The sequence below is a fragment of the Podarcis bocagei genome, assembly GCF_964188305.1.
Source record: "Podarcis bocagei genome assembly, chromosome: 16".
Classification (NCBI taxonomy): Eukaryota; Metazoa; Chordata; class Lepidosauria; order Squamata; family Lacertidae; genus Podarcis; species Podarcis bocagei.
Genome location: NC_138142.1, coordinates 13,343,295 through 13,361,375, shown reverse-complemented (window position 1 = coordinate 13,361,375; position 18,081 = coordinate 13,343,295). Strand labels below are relative to the sequence as shown.

At 45.5% G+C, this 18,081-nt stretch overlaps 1 protein-coding gene across 5 annotated transcripts in view; it reads right to left on the bottom strand.

The window, feature by feature from the left end:
* The window catches only part of GNB1L (G protein subunit beta 1 like), an 82,621-nt gene that overhangs the window by 18,316 nt on the left and 46,224 nt on the right, over positions 1-18,081 (bottom strand). For 4 of the 5 annotated variants that reach the window (XM_081175094.1, XM_081175098.1, XM_081175097.1 and 1 more), the window contains 4 exons: positions 16,805-16,945; positions 15,254-15,382; positions 11,168-11,330; positions 5,145-5,243 (listed from right to left, as the gene is read on the bottom strand). In XM_081175094.1, coding sequence (XP_081031220.1) covers positions 5,145-5,243; positions 11,168-11,330; positions 15,254-15,382; positions 16,805-16,920 — 507 coding nt within the window. In that variant the 5' untranslated portion in view covers positions 16,921-16,945. Of the gene's footprint in view, positions 1-5,144; positions 5,244-11,167; positions 11,331-15,253; positions 15,383-16,804; positions 16,946-17,041; positions 17,133-18,081 lie in introns of those variants that run through there. The other variant, XM_081175096.1, reaches the window with a different exon arrangement.

The window sequence follows — 18,081 nt, the reverse complement described above, 5'->3', positions numbered from 1 at the left end:
ATTAGCTAAAGTGGTGCTTCAGGTTAAGAACAGTTTCAGGTTAAGTATGGACCTCCGGAACGAATTAAGTACTTAACCCGAGGTACCACTGTACTAAAATTGTTTTAAGAATCTCTAGGCTAGCTACAATGGATGACCCTGCTGGTGAAAATAGCCTCGCAGCAGTCCTTCCTGTTAAAGTCTGCTTTGTGATCTATCCCTCTCCACTCTTCATTGTAAGGGGAAGATATTTAAGAATGCCATAAGAATCCTGGTTGGATGATAATGACGGAGGTCATGAGTTACATTTGTCCGTCGCTTTGTACAGAGGAAAAAAGTTCCGTGGCGACTTGACAAGGTTAAAATGCAATGAACGAAAGCAATTCAGAGCCAGAAAAAAAATTAAAGGAAGAGGCAAGACAAAATAGATAAAAGGTATGGCTAAGGACAGGTCCTAACCTGCCCCAAGAAATGATGAGCTCCACTGATGGAGGCAACTTCCTTATCAAAGGCCTGAGTAAAGGAAAAGGTGTTAGCCTGGTGTGTAAAGACTGAGGGGGCCAGTGATCCATGCGACGGTCACCTCCAGGCTTGACTACTGTAATTCGCTCTATGCGGGGCTGCCCTTGAAATTGTCCCACAAACTCCAGCGGGTGCAGAATGCTACAGCGAGGCTCCTCACGGGGTCCCTACCATGGGGCCATATTCACCCAGTGCTTTACCAGTTGCACGGGCTCCCGGTGGAGTATAGGGTCAGGTTCAAGGTGCTGGTCTTGACCTTTAAAGCCCTTTGTGGCTTATGGCCCTTGTATCTATGGGACCACCTCTCCTGGTATGCCCCACAGAGGACCTTAAGGTCCATGAATAACCATAGTTTAGAGGTCCCGGGCCCTAGGGAAGTCAGACTATCCTCCACCAGGGCCAGGGCCTTTTCAGTGATGGCTCCGACCTGGTGGAATGCTCTGTCCCATGAGACTAGGGCCCTTCAAGAGTTAATCTCCTTCCGTCGGGCCTGTAAGACACAGCTATTCCGCCTGGCCTTTAATTTGAATTCAGCCTGTTCTTTTATTTCCCTTCTCTTCCCTCCCCCTCCCCTTTTATGAAGATCACCCGCTCTGAGACCCCACAGCTAATTCTCCCCTGGCCTCCTCGCTGGCCCAAGTAGGACCAATTCAGCCACCGTTTAATTGATTTTTGATTTTTATTGTTATTCATGTTTTTATACTGTATTTTATGCTGCTTTTATAATTAAGTGTTTTAAAGTGTTTTAAATTTGTTGTTAGCCGCCCTGAGCCCGGTTTTTGAACTGGGAAGGATGGGGTATAAATAAAAAATTATTATTATCCCCGGGGACAGTATTCCATAGATGGGGAACCACCACTGAAAAGGCCTGTTCTTATGTGGCCACCCTCTGCATCTCCCTTGGCTGGGCATCTGCCGAAAACTGCAGGGTCTTGGCTGGTTCATATGGGGATGGTGGCCCCTGATCAGACCAAAGGCCTGCCTGATCTAGAATCCTGTATTCCAACCAGATACCTGTGGGAATCTCACAGGTAGCTCATGACAGCAACAGTTCTCTCCTGCTGTTCCCCAGCGATGGGTATTCATAAGTATACTGGTTAGCTTGTTTTGGAAGGCATTCCCTGGCCTATTTTAATTTATGTGCCATTATTGGATTGTTGGTTTTTTGACTGCTATACAGTGGTACCTCAGGTTAAGTTCTTAATACGTTCTGGAGGTCTGTACTTAACCTGAAACTGTTCTTAACCTGAAGCACCACTTTAGCTAATGGGGCCTCCCGCTGCCGCCACGCTGCCAGAGCACGATTTCTGTACTCATCCTGAAGCAAAGTTCTTAACCCGAGGTACTATTTCTGGGTTAGCGGAGTCTGTAACCTGAAGCGTATGTAACCTGAAGCGTATGTAACCCGAGGTACCACTGTATAGCAGTCTGTTTTGCTGTCTTTTCATGATGGTTGATGAATTGTACAGCAACTTGGGTGCCATTTTTTTTAAAAAACGGAGAATGTGAGCCATATGTTTTATAAATTAAAAGCGCTGCTATCTTTGGAAGAGTAGAAAGGAAGGTCCAAACAGCAGCTTGAGGTCGGATGGAACATTCCTCCTTCCTTTGAAGGAATATGTCTTATAATTCGATGTGTATCCACTGGGCTCCTGCACATCATAGCCAACTGGAAAGGGTTGAATCTGCAAACGCAAGGTTTGTCTTCCCTTAATTTTCCCAGCAGGAAAGGTGCTATGTTGTGCAATGGTGAGCATTTTTTTTTAAAAAAAACAAACTAACAAGAATGCATGTAGAAACTGGAAATGCAGTAAGTACTTTATTATATAAACTCCATTAATGCATATTCCTGACACATTGACAGAGATTCTCCTTTGCTTGCTTGCTTCCTTCCTTCCTTCCTGGACAGGCTTCCAAATGAAATAGCAATAAACCTCTGTCTGTCTGTCTCTGCAGTTAAGTGTAACACTTCTGAATATTCTAATGTTCTACAACTACCACCTTGACTACAGCACCTTTTGATTCACATTCGAGCAGTCGATGAAGGCAGAAGCTGAAATGCTTTGCTATCAAAAAACAATCTATTTTGTTAGTCACTGTAATTCATTTACGATTTTTGTGATTACCTGTATTTTACCAGGATCTAGGACAAGGCTGTATGAAGTGCTATACAAAAGCTTTGACAACTTTTCTGTTGTGTGAACGTTTCTGTCTCTCTAGAAGACTAAATGTTATAGGCTTCCCTACCACTCTTCTCTGGAGCACTGGGGGAAGCAAGTGAAACATGGACAGGGAATCTGTGGTCTTCCAGATGTTGTTGGACTGCAACTTCAATCATCCTTGACCAAAGGTCATGCTAACTGGAGCTGCTGGGAGTTGGGAATCTAGCAAATTTTTATTATTCCTGCATTGCAGGGGGTTGGACTAGATGAAAAGGGTCTCTTCCAACTTTACAATTCTTTGATTCTATGAAAATCTTGAAGGCCCAATCCCACCTTCATTTTTGACCAAACTGCGGTCAGAGGAACCTGCCCCCCGCTAAAGCTAGTTGGTTAAAGCAGGGTCCATCTGTATTTTGATACTCTGGTTTATTAAATCAGAGAGCGATTGAAGGAACCACAGTTCCTCAAGTTTGTAAACCCCCAGGGCACTATGGTTGAGGCAAAACGGAAAGCATGAAGGTTTCATTCTCCTCCTCTTGTGTGCAAAGGAGGAGACAAAGCCCTCTGCAAATAATTCCCAATCATCTAAACCAGCTTTTCTCAACCTGTGGGTCTCCAGATGTTGTTGAACTACAACTCCTATCACCCCTAGCTAGCAAGGCCAGAGCTCGGGGATGATGGGAGTTGTAGTCCAACAACATCTGGGGACCCACAGGTTGAGAACCACTGATCTAAACTATTAGTTTAGACCAGTGTTTCCCAACCTTTTTTGGGCAAAGGCACACTTGTTTGATGAAAAAAATCTCGAGGCACACCACCATTACAGCCCCGTGACGTCAGCGCGCAGCGTCACGCCGGGAGGGACGCACGAAAGTGTAAGTTTCAATTTTTTTCCCTCCCCCTTGCTGGGGAACCTCCAAGCTTTGGGGGTGGGGGGGGAGGAGGCAGCAAAGCGAGGCAGGAAGGAGAGCGCGGCTTGGCTGGGTGAGCTTTGGCAGGGAATGAGAGCCGCGAGGCGGGCGCTGCGGACGGAGGCGCTGCCCGCCGAGCTCGCAGGCAGCCAGGCAGGCAGATGGCGAGAGCCCCGCGCTGGGCAGCCTCTCCTCGCCGCCGCCGCCCCTCGCCGCCCGCCTCGCCCGCCTCCCTCCAGGCAACATCTCGCGGCACACCAGGCAACATCTCGCGGCACACTAGTGTGCCGCGGAACAGTGGTTGGGAAACACTGGTTTAGACAACCATCAGCTGAGCCACCCAAGTAAATCCTCCATTAAATATAGGTGCTATGCTAAAAGTATGAACTGGGCCTTCATGTCTTCTATTGATATGACAAAGTGTGTGAACCTTAAAGGTAAAGGGACCCCTGACCGTTAGGTCCAGTTGTGGACGACTCGGGTTGCGGCACTCATCTCGCTTTATTGGCCGAGGGAACCTTAAGACTTCTCTAAATAAGGCCCAGCGGTATAATTACATTTGAACCCTCAAAATCAGTGTTGATGGGTGCCTAGTGCAGGGGCTGAAGAGCGCCCAACAGAGATGGCTATCCAGGCTCCAGTCTTTCTTTAATTCCAAAGACAAAAGTCCATTCCAAACATATATTAACATATATTTCGGAAAGTTATTTGCTATGCATTTGGACACCTCTTGACATATTGCAACTACATTTTGCATAATGTTTCCCAAGACCAAGGAACATGTTTCCCTCCATGTGTGGGTCCATTTTGTCTAGGTTTGGGATGCCAGATGCCACTTTGAGTCAAGATGGCGCACGGAACCTTTCAAAACGTCGTGATTTCAGCCAATTTTTGCGTGATGGTCCCCAAGATCCAAGAGCAGGTTTTCGTCTTGCGTTTGGGTACTAGGCACCATTTTGAATCAATATGGTTCAAAACCGATTTGAACCACTGATTTAAAAACCACACCGATTTTGTCATCATTGTTTCTCAGAATTCCCAAGCAATGCTGAGTATGAGGCTGCTAGTACAGGATAATGTAAGCATTATACATAAATAAATATGTTTAACCTCTCCAAATCTGAAGAGCCAAGGTAGGTAGCAACATGGTTGGTTCACACCAGACTAGAGACAAGCAAATCAAAATACAGTCATGTTGATTAAAGCTCAAGTGTTTTATTAATGCCAGGCTATCAAATGCCTTGCCAAATCCAAGTTCCATGATCGTTATTTTCCCCCCTGGATACTTCAAAAAACCAAACTACCCGGGCTAAACTTTTCAGGGAGTATTTACAAAACTCGCAACCCACACCATCTGATGAAGTGTGGAAAGCTCCAGCGGTTATGTGAAGGATGTTCCTGTTTCCCTCCCACCCTTAATAGCATAATTAGTTGATTGCTTTTGACAATCAATCAAAAATAAATAAATATAAAAACCTCAGAGTGAAGAATGATTCATGGGCTCCGTATATAGAGAAATGAATCACAGCGAGGGAAGCGTTTTGTAATTAGCAAGCTCCCGTTGGCTTACCTGCCACATCTTCAGACACATGGGCATGCCCAACTTGGCATCGGCCTCTGGCTTCAAGGTACAGACTGAAATCTTGGATGGCAGCTCCAAAACCCGAACCTGACATCAGGAAAACAAGTTTAGTTGGCCTGGCGCCAGGCACAAGGATGAGTCTCCTAAGGTGATTTGCAAAAAAAGGTGGTGCAAGCTCTTTTGTTGCTCAGGGATGGTGGGAGAAAACAAATCAACCCGGAGGAAGCCCCAGAAATCATAACTGCTAAGAAAGGCCAAAGGAAGCTACCTTATACTGAGTCAAAATATCGGTCCATCTAGTTCAGTACAGTGGTACCTCGGGTTACATATGCTTCAGGTTACAGACTCCGCTAACCCAGAAATAGTACCTCGGGTTAAGAACTTTGTTTCAGGATGAGAACAAAAATCGTACTCCGGTGGCGTGGCAGCAGCGGGAGACCCCATTAGCCAAAGTGGTGCTTCAGGTTAAGAACACTTTCAGGTTAAGAACGGACCTCCGGAACGAATTAAGTACTTAACCTGAGGTACCACTGTACTGTCTACACGGGCTGACAGCAGTGGCGTAGCTAGCCGCTTGGGTGCCTGGTGCGGGGGCGTGTCCTGCAGCCAGGGGTGGTGCGATCCGTGCCCGTGGGGGCGGGGTGAGCCTCTCCGAAGCTTACAGCCTCTCCATCGATGCCCCCTCAGCTGTGGGGGGGGGGCTAAGGGGGAGATGGTAGGCAGACGCAACTTCCACACTGCCATTTCAGGCAACATGGAATCTGCAGGCGCCTAAGCCAGCACATCACTCCTAAAAAGTTTTGTGAGCCCAATTTTGTTAATTAAAAAACTAATTTTGTCACCCCACCCCCCTCAGTGATGACACCCAGGGTGGACCGTACCCCCTTCCCCCTTCCTCCACCACTGGCTGGCAGAAGTTCTCCAGGGTTCCAGGAGACGTGTCCAACCTGGGTCCTTCTACATTCAGAGCACATGCACGAGATAAACTGTTTAGGTTTCAAACAAACTCAAAAACAGGGCACCAGGAGCGCTTCAGCCCTGTTTTTGAGTTTCTGCCCTGTTTTTGAGTTTGTTTGAAACCTAAACAGCTTATCTTGTATTCCTTTGTAAGTTTTACCTAAAACCTTTTTGTAAAGGCAATACTAGAGTTTTTACAACCGAGTCCTCAATTTCTTATTACTACTGCTTGGTTCTCTTAAATAGGGCTACATTTAAAACTTGTCATTGAGGTTTTCATACCTTTTTTGTAAACTCGGGGAAGCGTTTCAGCCCTGCTCTTGAGTTTGCTGGAAATTATTTAAAATCATTTAAGGTTTATAATGTTCTCTTAAACAGGGCTACGTTTAAAACTTGTCATTGAGGTTTTTATACCTTTTTTGTAAACTCAAGGAAGCGTTTCAGCCCTGCTCTTGAGTTTGTTTGATAGCACTTAAAATCATTTAAGGTTTATAAATGTATTTATTTCCTTCTGAGGAAACTGATTAGTTCAGTGAAACGAGTTTTTAGCCGGCATCTCGATAAGTCTTTGTTTAATTCTAGGTTAATTTTCCCTTATTTATTTTTTTATTTAATTCAATTCTATAGTCGATTACTTCTCGTTTCAGGGATTTTCACGGTAATTCTTTTGTTTTGTGTAATTTCTTGGTTCCGTGACTGTGTTTTTCACTGGTTTGAAAAGTTATTGGCTGTCAGGTACAGTGGTGCCTCGCAAGACGAATGCCTTGCAAGACGGAAAACTCGCTAGACGAAAGAGTTTTCCGTTTTGGAGGTGCTTCGCAAAACGAATTTCCTATGGGCTTGCTTCGCAAGACGACAATGTCTTGCGAGTTCCTGCTGGTTTTTTTTCCTCCCCCCCTTTTTCTAAGCCGCTAAGCCGCTTATCAGCTGATCCAATCAGCAGATAAGCCGCTAAAAGCCGCTAATAGCGCTAATCCGCTAATCCGTCAATGGGCTTGCTTCGCAAGACGAAAAAACCGCTAGACGAAGAGAATCACAGAACGGATTCTTTTCGTCTTGCGAGGCACCACTGTACTTGGATAAAAAGTTTTCTCTGAACCTCAGGGAAAGGTATCCGGGTTTCATTGCTGAATCATAGATTCATAGAATTGCAGAGTTGCGCGGCCATCTGGAGCGGGGCGGGCTTTGCCCCCGGCTCCCGATGGCCGTGCAGAGCCCGCGCTGATCCCGGCACGGCAGACAGCTCTGCGCCGCCATCCCGAGCGGGGCGGGACTTCTCTGCTGTCCCGGGGAGATTTTAAAATGCTGGGGGTCGGCAGCGAACGCTTCGCTCCCGCCCGCCAGCATTTTAAGATCGCCCGGGGCAGCGGAGAAGTCTCCACTGTCCCGGGAAGGCAGGCGGGGGGGAGCAAAGACTTTTGCCCCCCGCCGGCCTTCAGAAGAGGTCCAGGACCTCTTCTGAAGGCCGGCTGTGGGCGAAAGTCTTTGCTCCCGACCGCCAGCAATTTAAAACAGGTCCCCGGAGATTTCCCTATGGGCTTTCGTCTTGCGAAGCAAGCCCATAGGGAAATTCGTCTTGCGAAGCGCCTCCGAAACAGAAAACCCTTTCGTCTTGCGGGTTTTCCGTTTTGCGAGGCATTCGTCTTGCGGGGTACCACTGTAAATCCCACCAAGAAATGTAGGAAGGTGCCTCATACTCGGTCCATTGAGCTCAGCATCATCCTCAAAAGGGGTGGGGAACCTGTGGTCCTCCATATGTTGGCTTTGGCCATGCTGGACAGCTTCTGCATGCAAAACACATGCTTTACAGCTGACCTTTGGTTCCTTTCTCCTGGTATGTCCCACAGAGGAACTTACGGTCTTCAAATAAAAACATCTTGAAGGTCCCAGGCCACAGAGAGGTTAGGCTGGCCTCAACTAGAGCCAGGGCTTTTTCGGCTGTGGCTCCCATCTGGTGGAACGCCCTGTCACAAGAGACTAGGGCCCTGCGGGACTTGACATCTTTCCGCAGGGCCTGCAAGTCAGAGCTGTTCCACCAGGCCTTTGGTCAGGGCACAGCCTGACTCCCTCCTTTGGCAATCTCCACAGAACTCTAGCCTAATGGTTGCCATCAATTTGATTTGAATTAATTTTATAATGAATGATTTTAGAATTTTGTACTATTTTATTGTTGTTAGCCGCCCTGAGCCCGGCTTCGGCTGGGGAGGGCGGGATATAAATAAAATTTATTATTATTATTATTATTATTATTATTATTATTATTATTATTATTCATTGCACACAAAGCAGCCTTATGCTGAGTCATTTGTCTCTATAGGCCAGCACTGTCTATGTCTTTATTTAGTTATTCATGTTATATTCCACCTTTCTCCCAGTGAAAAACTCAATGCATCTCACAACACAAACCAACGCAACTAAAAATTCACTCTCTGCCCCCGTTAAATAAGTAACCTTGTTTAAAATAGCATTGAAATCACTTTAAACCGTCATAACAGCCAGTGACTGTTGGAACAAAAACATCTCTTTGCCTGCTAGCAAAAGGAAAGCAGAGTAGGGGACCAGGCAAGCCTTGAGGGGGAATATATACCATTATCTGGGACCAGCCACCAAGAAGGCCCTGTCTTGTGTCTCACCAAATACCCAGGAGGCCACAAGTTTGCTATTTGCTCTTATCGCCTGCCATGGTAGTTTCCCAGGAAGGGAGACATCTGAAGGCAGCCCTGTTTAGGGAAGCTTTTAATGTTTGATGTATTATAGTATTTTAATATTTTTTGGGAAGCCGCCCAGAGTGGCTGGGGAAACCCAGCCAGATGGGCGGGGTATAAATAATAAATAATTATTATTATTATTATTATTATTATTATTATTATTATTATTATTATTATTATTATTTTGTTATTATTAGGAAAGTGTGTGGAGGAAAACAGCCTGCGCCTCCTTTCTCATTTTAAAGGACAGCAAAGAGCTAGGAGCGCTTGCGTTCCTAAGGATTCTTTGCATTTCTCAGCAGAGAGCAGAACCATGCACATTTACTCAGGAGGAAGTCCCTCTGAGTTCCACAGGCCTTGCTCACAAGCAAGTGTGTTCAGGTTGGCTGTCCCGGTGCCAAGCTTAAACAAGTTGTGAAAGAGCCACCGTCAGGTTTCCCAACTTCCTTCAGTTGAAAACAGCTACAGACACGTGTGCGTAACTGAGATAATTTGGATTGGGGCAATGGACCTTTCCCCCCACCCCCGACTCAAAAGCACATGCTTCCAAAAGTGCAGCTTACCCAGTATGGTACCTGCAGGTTTCCTCCCCATGAGGCATGGAGCAGATTCAGGAGGGCAATTTAAATGGTGTGTTAACCTCCCCCCAGTCCACACTTTCCCCACTTCAACTCCATCACTGCCTTTTAAAAAAAGAGGAAACCTGTGATCAGATCACCCTCATCAGGTCTACTTTGTCGCTAAATCTGCAAAGTGGAAAAGCCTAGAACATGGGTAGGCAAACTAAGGCCTGGGGGCCAGATCCGGCCCAATAGCCTTCTAAATCCAGCCTGCGGACGGTCCGGGACGGTTACATGAGTAGAATGTGACCTTTTATTTAAAATGCATCTCTGGGTTATTTGTGGGGCATAGGAATTCGTTCATCCCCCCCCCAAAAAAAATAGTCCGGCCCCCCACATGGTCTGAGGGGCAGTGGACCGGCCCCCTGCTGAAAAAGTTTGCTGACCCGGGCCTAGATCATGGATGAATCTTGAGCCCGGCTTCGCCTGGGGAGGGCGGGATATAAAGAAATTATTATTATTATTATTATTATTATTATTATTATTATTATTATTATTATTATTATTATTCCAGATTCTGTTGAGCTCTAACTCCCCTCACCTCTGCCCATTGTCCATGGTGGTTGGAACTGAAGAGACCAAGAGACCAACAACATATGGTTAGCCACATGCTTCCCCATCCACAATCTAGGCAGGGAAGGAAATATTTCTGCAGCTTAATATCAGCTGCATTCATCGCGGCTCAGGAAAGAGAAGGCAAGACCTGAGGGTTGTTGGCTGCTATTGCTGAAGACCCAAAGGCAGCGAGTTTGGGGCACTCCCTGCAGCATGCAAAAGGGTTAAGTCTGCTAGTATGGAAGACCCAAGAAGCAGCCTGCAATGGTTGCCACCGAGCCTCAGAAATAAATCCCGGGTCTCATGTATTTTGTCAACTGTAGCTGAAACCAGAAGACGTTCCGTGCTGATCTTCTCTCCTTCGTTTTTGTGCTTACTAGGTGAGTTTTGTCTTTGCCTGGGGCGAATAGTGTTCCTGGGTGGCTATAGGTGGCCACAAGAAAACACACCCTTCTCCTTTTGCACATTTATAATGCTTTTTAGCATGTTTCTGGCAAATTGGCAAGAGAAGTGCATGTAACTCATAATTGGTGATTTAAATGCAATCAGGAACAAATAAATGTCTGTTCAGGTCTTATTATTCATAGACGGAATCTGCTTCAAGACAAAATTACCCCCTTTGGGTCCCGGCCAAGCATAAACACATATTAAGTCTTCATGTTAATCATAAGCCTCAAAAGTACTTTGGCTCATGGTGTTACCTGTTTGAGGATAGAATATATATATATATATATATATATATATATATATATATATATAGGAGCTTACACATGAATTTTGTGGAATTTTTGACTTGGGCACTTAAAAAAATAATCTGGCAAGACTGTGACTGCAAACAGCAAAGCCAAGCCCACCCTCTGGGGGAACGGATTATAGCTCAAAACAGAACAACTGCTTTGAATGTAGAAGGTGGCCTTGGCATTTCCAGATAGAAGGATTCTTCCTGAGAATGAGGGGAATTTACTGCCAGTCAGGATCACCATCCCAGATCCCACAGAGCACACATAAAGAAGGTCATCAGCCACACATTTTCAAACATCAGCTAAAGCCAGGCTTGGAATATTCCATTAGCGGCCATTGTGTTCTTGGTAGATCTCATTAGCCAACACAAAGAATTCATTGCGCTCCTTCTGAGAAAAGTTATTTTACATAGATAACATACATTACCTACCTCTTCCAGGCCTTTCCATGGCATGGCGAGTAGCCACCGTCTCTCTTCAACCTCCAAGAGGGAGCACTTGCAGAACCCAATATTCTCCGTGGAAACAGAGTCTGTGACAACACTCCTTCCTTCGGCCAAGTCCCACAGGCAGATGTTTTGGTCACGGCCCTGGCTTTTACAATCAGAAACATTCTTTGTCATACGGCAGAATTTGCAGATTCTGAGCGTCTCTTGCCAAGCAGCTTCATCATGGATCCTCAACAGAGCTCCATGCCAATATGTATCTAACACTCCTGTATACCCAGCCCTCGCATAAGCCACCCTGAGCTGTCAACTTCCTGGCTACCGAGAGGAGGGAAGCTGGTCTCTGTTTCCTTTACAGTTGTACCTCGGGTTAAGAACTTAATTCGTTCTGGAGGTCCGTTCTTAACCTGAAACTGTTCTTAACCTGAGGTACCAATATAGCTAATGGGGCCTTCAGCTGCCGCCGGAGCACGATTTCTGTTCTCATCCTGAAGCAAAGTTCTTAACCTGAGGTACTATTTCTGGTTAGCAGAGTCTGTAACCTGAAGCATCTGTAACACGAGGTACCACTGTATTTGCCAGTCAAATTAAAGAAAACAACACATGTCACATTAATATCATTGTTGAATGATTGTGAAGCTGAGGCTCCAATACTTTGGCCACCTCATGAGAAGAGAAGACTCCCTGGAAAAGACCCTGATGCTGGGAAAGGGGACGACAGAGGACGAGATGGTTCGACAGTGTTCTCGAAGCTACCAGCATGAGTTTGACCAAACTGAGGGAGGCAGTGGAAGACAGGAGTGCCTGGCGTGCTCTGGTCCAGGGGGTCCCGAAGAGGCGGACACGACTAAACGACAAGAACAAATCTTGCGTGTTTTGAGCTCAAGCCTCCAGGCTCAGGAGCCATGAATGTATCCTGAATCGGGCTATCGGTCTAACTAGTCTAATGTTAAAGGAAAGGTTGAAGCAGTTGGGTGTGTTTGGTCTGGAGAAGGGGAGACCTGGCTGGGATGGCAACGAACGTGATAGCACTCATCAAATATCTAATCTGCAGTACAGGCCCTTCAGATATAGAAGGCACCAAACATCCTTGAGTTTAGCTCTATGGTGCCCATGAAGAAATCATGGTGGGAATTGCCAGAGTAGGAAGAGGAATGGAGTGAGAATGGGGAACTGGAAGAACTGGATCCTGGGAAGGGGCTGAGAGGTACCAATCTAGATCCTCCAGCATCACCCGTGTGCTTAATTTTGTTGTTGTTGTTTACTGCAGACTAATGTTGGAATGGGATGAACTGCCAACACATGGTGACATGGAAATCAGTACAGTCATACCTCGGGTTACAGACACTTCGGGTTGCGCGATTTTGGGTTGTGCAGTGCGCCGAACCCGGAAGTACTGGAATGGGTTACATCTGGGTTTTGGTGCTTGCGCATGTGCAGAATCGCAACCTGCGCATGCGCAGACGTGGCACTGCGGGTTGCAGACGCTGCGGGTTGCAAACGTGCTTCCCGCACGGATCACGTTTGCAACCCGATCGTCCACTGTAGTTAAAATCAGTGCAGCTTTCGAAAAGTCAGCCTGCCATCTTGATTCAAAATGGCACCCAACTGTATCCAAACAGAGATGGGAACCTGCTCCTTGTTTCTCAGAACAAATTGATTACGACACCTCAAGATGCATAGGGAACAAGCAACTTTCCGAAACAGGTAAGAGCTTTTGTTCTATTACATATATATCCCACCTTTCTTCCATTATGGAACACAATGTGGTGCACATGTGGCTCCAAGCACTTACCACACCTAGACCTGCTTAGCTTCAACAAGGCGGCTGCTAAATTTACCTCAGGCCCGGCCCAGCCCATCCACAATGAAGCAGCCGAAGCATCGGTGCCCATTTCCAGTGAGAATTGATGAAATCTCGCGAGATATCGTAGAGTACACGAAATCTCGTGAGATTTTGGTGAGATCTTGCCAGAAATTGGCACGGATGCCAGCAGCTGCGGGGTGGGAAGTGCAGCAGCGGCAGAGAGGGCGGCACTTTCCATTTTGCCTCAAGCTTTGAAACGGGACAAGCCGCCCCTGCTTCAGGCCACAGGGGAAACAAGTTTGCAAGAAGTCTGGATGGCTTTCCCCTGTTCCAGCCAAAAGAACATTGCCGTCTGTCAGTTTTGGATGAAAGGTGGAAGTACATAAAATGCACCAGCTCCCCCCACTCACAAAAATCTAATATAGACATTTTGGAAAGTTATTTGCTGTGTATTGGGGCACCTCTTAAGATATTGTAACTAGGTTTTGCACGATGATATCTGAGATAAACAAGCACGTTTTTGACCATGTCTGGATACAACTGGACACTGTTTTGCATCAAAATGGCGGACTAAACCTTTCACAACAGCACTGATTTTTTTGTTTCTTAGAATTCCAGAGCCACATCAGGTATGAGGCTGCTAGTAAACGACAACAATGACACACCACATACGAAGATAGTATTAATAACTGCAACAAACAAAACATTTGCATTGTGTTGCTACCATGTAATTTGAAAATAAACAAAACATATTTATCTGCAGTACAATTAACATTACAGACGACAGATGAGATACTTAAAATTACGAGAACCAAACCTCATACGAAGTACAGTAATAGACACTTTGAAATGTGGGTGTTAAGATGGACTCAGAAGTCCATCAACACAAGTGAGGTTTCTCAGGTATTCTGACCGAATTGCTTATTCAATCAACCCCAGCTAAGTGCAGAGACCAACCTATACAGACATTCTCTTATGGAGATCGAGAATTAAGGAACACTACCCAGAAATAACTGTAGTCCTGAAAGATTTCTGTGTCAATGCTTCTGAGCACAGAGTGCATGCGAAATGAAAACCATGTAATTATGTTAACAACTCAGATTTAATTCTGGGTTGTTAATTGTGGTTATGCAGACGACAACAAATATAAATGCTAATAAGGTCTGCTACGGAAGATGTCTTTTCTTGATAAACATGTCAAAACATCTCCAAATTACCCTGACGCTTTGGCAATCCGCTCCAGAAGAAGGTGGAGCGTTCTGTCAGTCAAAACAACCGAAGGCCTTGTGGCACCTAGCAGATTTATTGTGGCAGAAGCTTGTGTGGACAAAAGTTCTCTTCAGCTGATTCTCTGTGTGTATTAAATGGCCTGTATCCAACGTTAATCATACCAAGGCCCCACCCGCACTATGCATTTAAACCAGTATCATACCGCTTTAAAAAGGCATGGCTTCTTCCCACCCAAAAAAGTATCTTGGGAACTGTAGTATGTTAAGGATAGTGAGAGTTGTTAGGAGACCCCTATTCCCTTCACAGGGCTTCAGTTCCCAGAATTCTCCAGCATAGGGATTGATAGTTAAAGAACGCTGGGAATTGTAGTTCTGTGAAGGGAACAGCGGTCTTGTAACAATCCTTCACAATCCTATGTGGTATGCCCCATGGAGGACCTTAAGGTCCATAAATAGCAACACCCTAGAGGTCCCGGGCCCCAAGGAAGTAAGATTAGCCTCAACCCGAGCCAGGGCCTTTTCAACACTGGCTCCGGCCTGGTGGAACGCTCTGTCTCATGAGACCAGGGTCCTGCGCTCCCTCTTCACTCAGGAGGCTTCTTATTTCTTGTTTTCCTCCCCTAAAAACTAGTGCGTCTTATGGTCGGGTGCGTCTTATAGAGCGAAAAATACGGTAATTCTTGGCGGCACCTCCAGGTTGCAGCTGGGAAAGACTCCTGTCTCAAACCCTGCAGAGCTGCTCCCAGTCAATGAAATCCAGAGATGTGGAGCCTGTGTCGCCCTCCAGATGTTGCAGAGACTTGCCTACCATAGAAAGGAGCCATGCAATCTGTTGCTCCACCCACTTTGACCTCTGGCCCCGCCCACCGCTACCATGTTTCCCCCAAAGGGTTGCGCAGAGGGGAATGTGGGCTCCTGGGCTGAAAAAGAATTCCCCTCTCCACTGCTCCAGCTTTTCAATCTGATGCCCTTTTCTAGAGACATCGTTAATTCCGCAATCTTCTAAGTGTGCGCCTTCTGAATTGCATCACTCACCTAAGAAGTGTGTTTCTTCTGTTGCGTAAAGTTTTCACCCAGTACACTGATTTCCCGCCATGCCCATCCAGTGTCCTATCCACCCTGTGTGTTTTCAGATTCCAGATATGGACCAGCCCATTAGAACAGCTAAACAAGAAAAGAAAAAAGGGTGGGAGGGAGACAAATGCTAATTTCATTAGCAACCGTTTCAAAGCATGAGCAATCTGGTGGTACTTCCAAACTTACCTAAGTTGCCTACAGACTTTCTACACTGCAGAGACTGGTTTTTGTTTTTTTGTTTTTTTTAAAAAATCACTACCAGCTTGCTGATTTGATCATTACTTTCCCTTTAGGGGGGAAACAAATCAGTAAAATGTTGGGATGTTCCTTGAAAGTTAAATTTTATGGCAGAGATGCCTAAGCCATCGCACTCCAAAAAAACTTCTCCATACAAAGAGAATCTGAATATGCTTGCTTTGCTTGTCTTACACAGATTGGTTTTCTTTTTAGATGTTATTGAAGTTAGTAAAAGAATACAGGTTTCAAAGACGGGGGAATGGCAGCTGAAAATAATGGAATACGCAGAGCTAGCAGGTCTAGCCAACACGGTAAGAGAACAAGAAGACTGGGTATATAAAGAGGAATGGAAAATATCTGTGGAGTAACTGGAAAACAATTGCAGGCAAATGAAAACACTAGCAGGATTATTGTAAATTCAACAGTATTATTATTATTATTATTATTAATAATAATAATAATAATAATAATAATAATAATAATAATAATAATAATTTATACCCCACCCATCTGGCTAGGTTTCCACAGCCACTCTGGGCGGTTTCCAACATAATTAATGATAATAATAGTAATAAAAACGATGAAACACCAGAGATTAAAAACTTCCCTAAACAGGGCTACCTTCAGATGTCTTCTAAAAGTCAGATAGTTGTTTTATTTCTTTGACATCTGGTGGGAGGGCATTCCACAGGGCGGGTGCCACTACCGAGAAGGCCCTCTGCTTGATTAAGATATAATGGAAAGGGGGAAACTAGATGGCGGGAATAAAATAAGCAGCTAATTTTGGAAGTACAAGGAACCATGAAAGGAGAAGAAGGGAAGTCGTTGTAAGTACTGTTGTATATTTAATGGTGGAAAATGTATATCTGAAATTTTAACCAAACAAATTTTTTTAAAAAGTTTGAAAAAGAATACAAAGATTAATACCAAACATCCAATTTCCATTCAATTCTTCATTGCGGTCCAAAGACCCAACAGACAGAGTTCAATGCATACATTCCTGGCACATAACATATTTTTCCGTGTATAAGATGCCCCCATGTAGAAGACTATTTTTAGGGACTACAATTTAAGAAAGTAGGGGGGAGATTGCCCCGTGTATAAAACAACCCAGAGTTTTCCACATAATTGTAAAGTAAAAAAACTAGCCTTATATACGGAAAAGTACGGTACATTAAAAGCAAACTGCTGAGCAGATCGTAAGACTATGCTTGTTTAAGACTTTTTTCTAATATAATTTTATCTCTGATCCTGACACCCCCCCATACTCACCCAGAGAAAAGAATGGGAAATTCCGGTTCTGGATCTGAACAATGAAAGCACAGAGAATTGACTGCATCAGTTGTTCCCCGCAGAACATACTGGGGATCCGGGGAAGGCAGAGCCATTACGGCAATAATGTATTAGAAGCTCCTGTAAGAGAAAAAAATATATATCAAAAGGAAGCACAAAGCACACATACACACACACCCAGTTACTGAAAGGAGAAACAAACAGCTATTGACGTACATCATTGTACACATGTCATTGATCAGGGGTGTGGAACCTTTTTTTGGCTCCACGGGTCAGATCCTTAGAAGATCCTAGCCTCGCGGGCAAAATCTGACGGGTGGGTGGGGCCAGCCACCTGTCAATCGCCTGGCATCATAATGATGCTGTGTGATTTCATGCTCTCAAGTCCCAAAGCTGGGAATTCAAAGAGTCTCCTAATGGGTTTCCAGACAGCCCTGCGCAAAGCTTTAAAGCAGCGGTTCTCAACCCGTGGGTCCCCAGATGTTGTTGGACTACAACTCCCATCATCCCTGAAGCTCTGGCCTTGCTAGCTAGGGATGATGGGAGTTGTAGTCCAACAACACCTGGGGACCCACAGGTTGAGAACCGCTGCTTTAAAGCACCTCTGGTGCCCATCAGCTGAGAGACAAAGCCTGCTTTCCCATGCAAATCAGGAAAATCCCTGCATTCGCACACGGGTTTCTACCTGCCCCAGATGTCGGGATGTGGGGCAGGTGGACGTAGCTTGTGAGAAAAGGCCTCGCAGACTGAATTTGAACCCCTGAGCCATCTTGCCCATGTGCCAGAGGTCCCCCACCCTTGCCATAAACGGAAGACTCGGATACTCATATGCAGCCCATACTTTGACTACTTCCCCAAAGCTTTGGTGAATTCAAACACCTTGATTTAACAGAAGTAATAAACCGAGACTGATATTTGGGCTCGGGGATAGGAGAATGAATGCTCCTAGCCCAGTGGACCATAAAGAAGGCTGATCGCCGAAGAATTGATGCTTTTGAGTTATGGTGCTGGAGGAGACTCTTGAGAGTCCCATGGACTGCAAGAAGATCAAACCTCTCCATTCTTAAGGAAATCAGCCCTGAGTGCTCACTGGAAGGACAGATCCCGAAGCTGAGGCTCCAATACCTCAGCCACCTCATGAGAAGAGAAGACTCCCTGGAAAAGACCCTGATGTTGGGAAAGATGGAGGGCGCAAGGAGAAGGGGACGACAGAGGACGAGATGGTTGGACAGTGTTCTCGAAGCTACAAACATGAG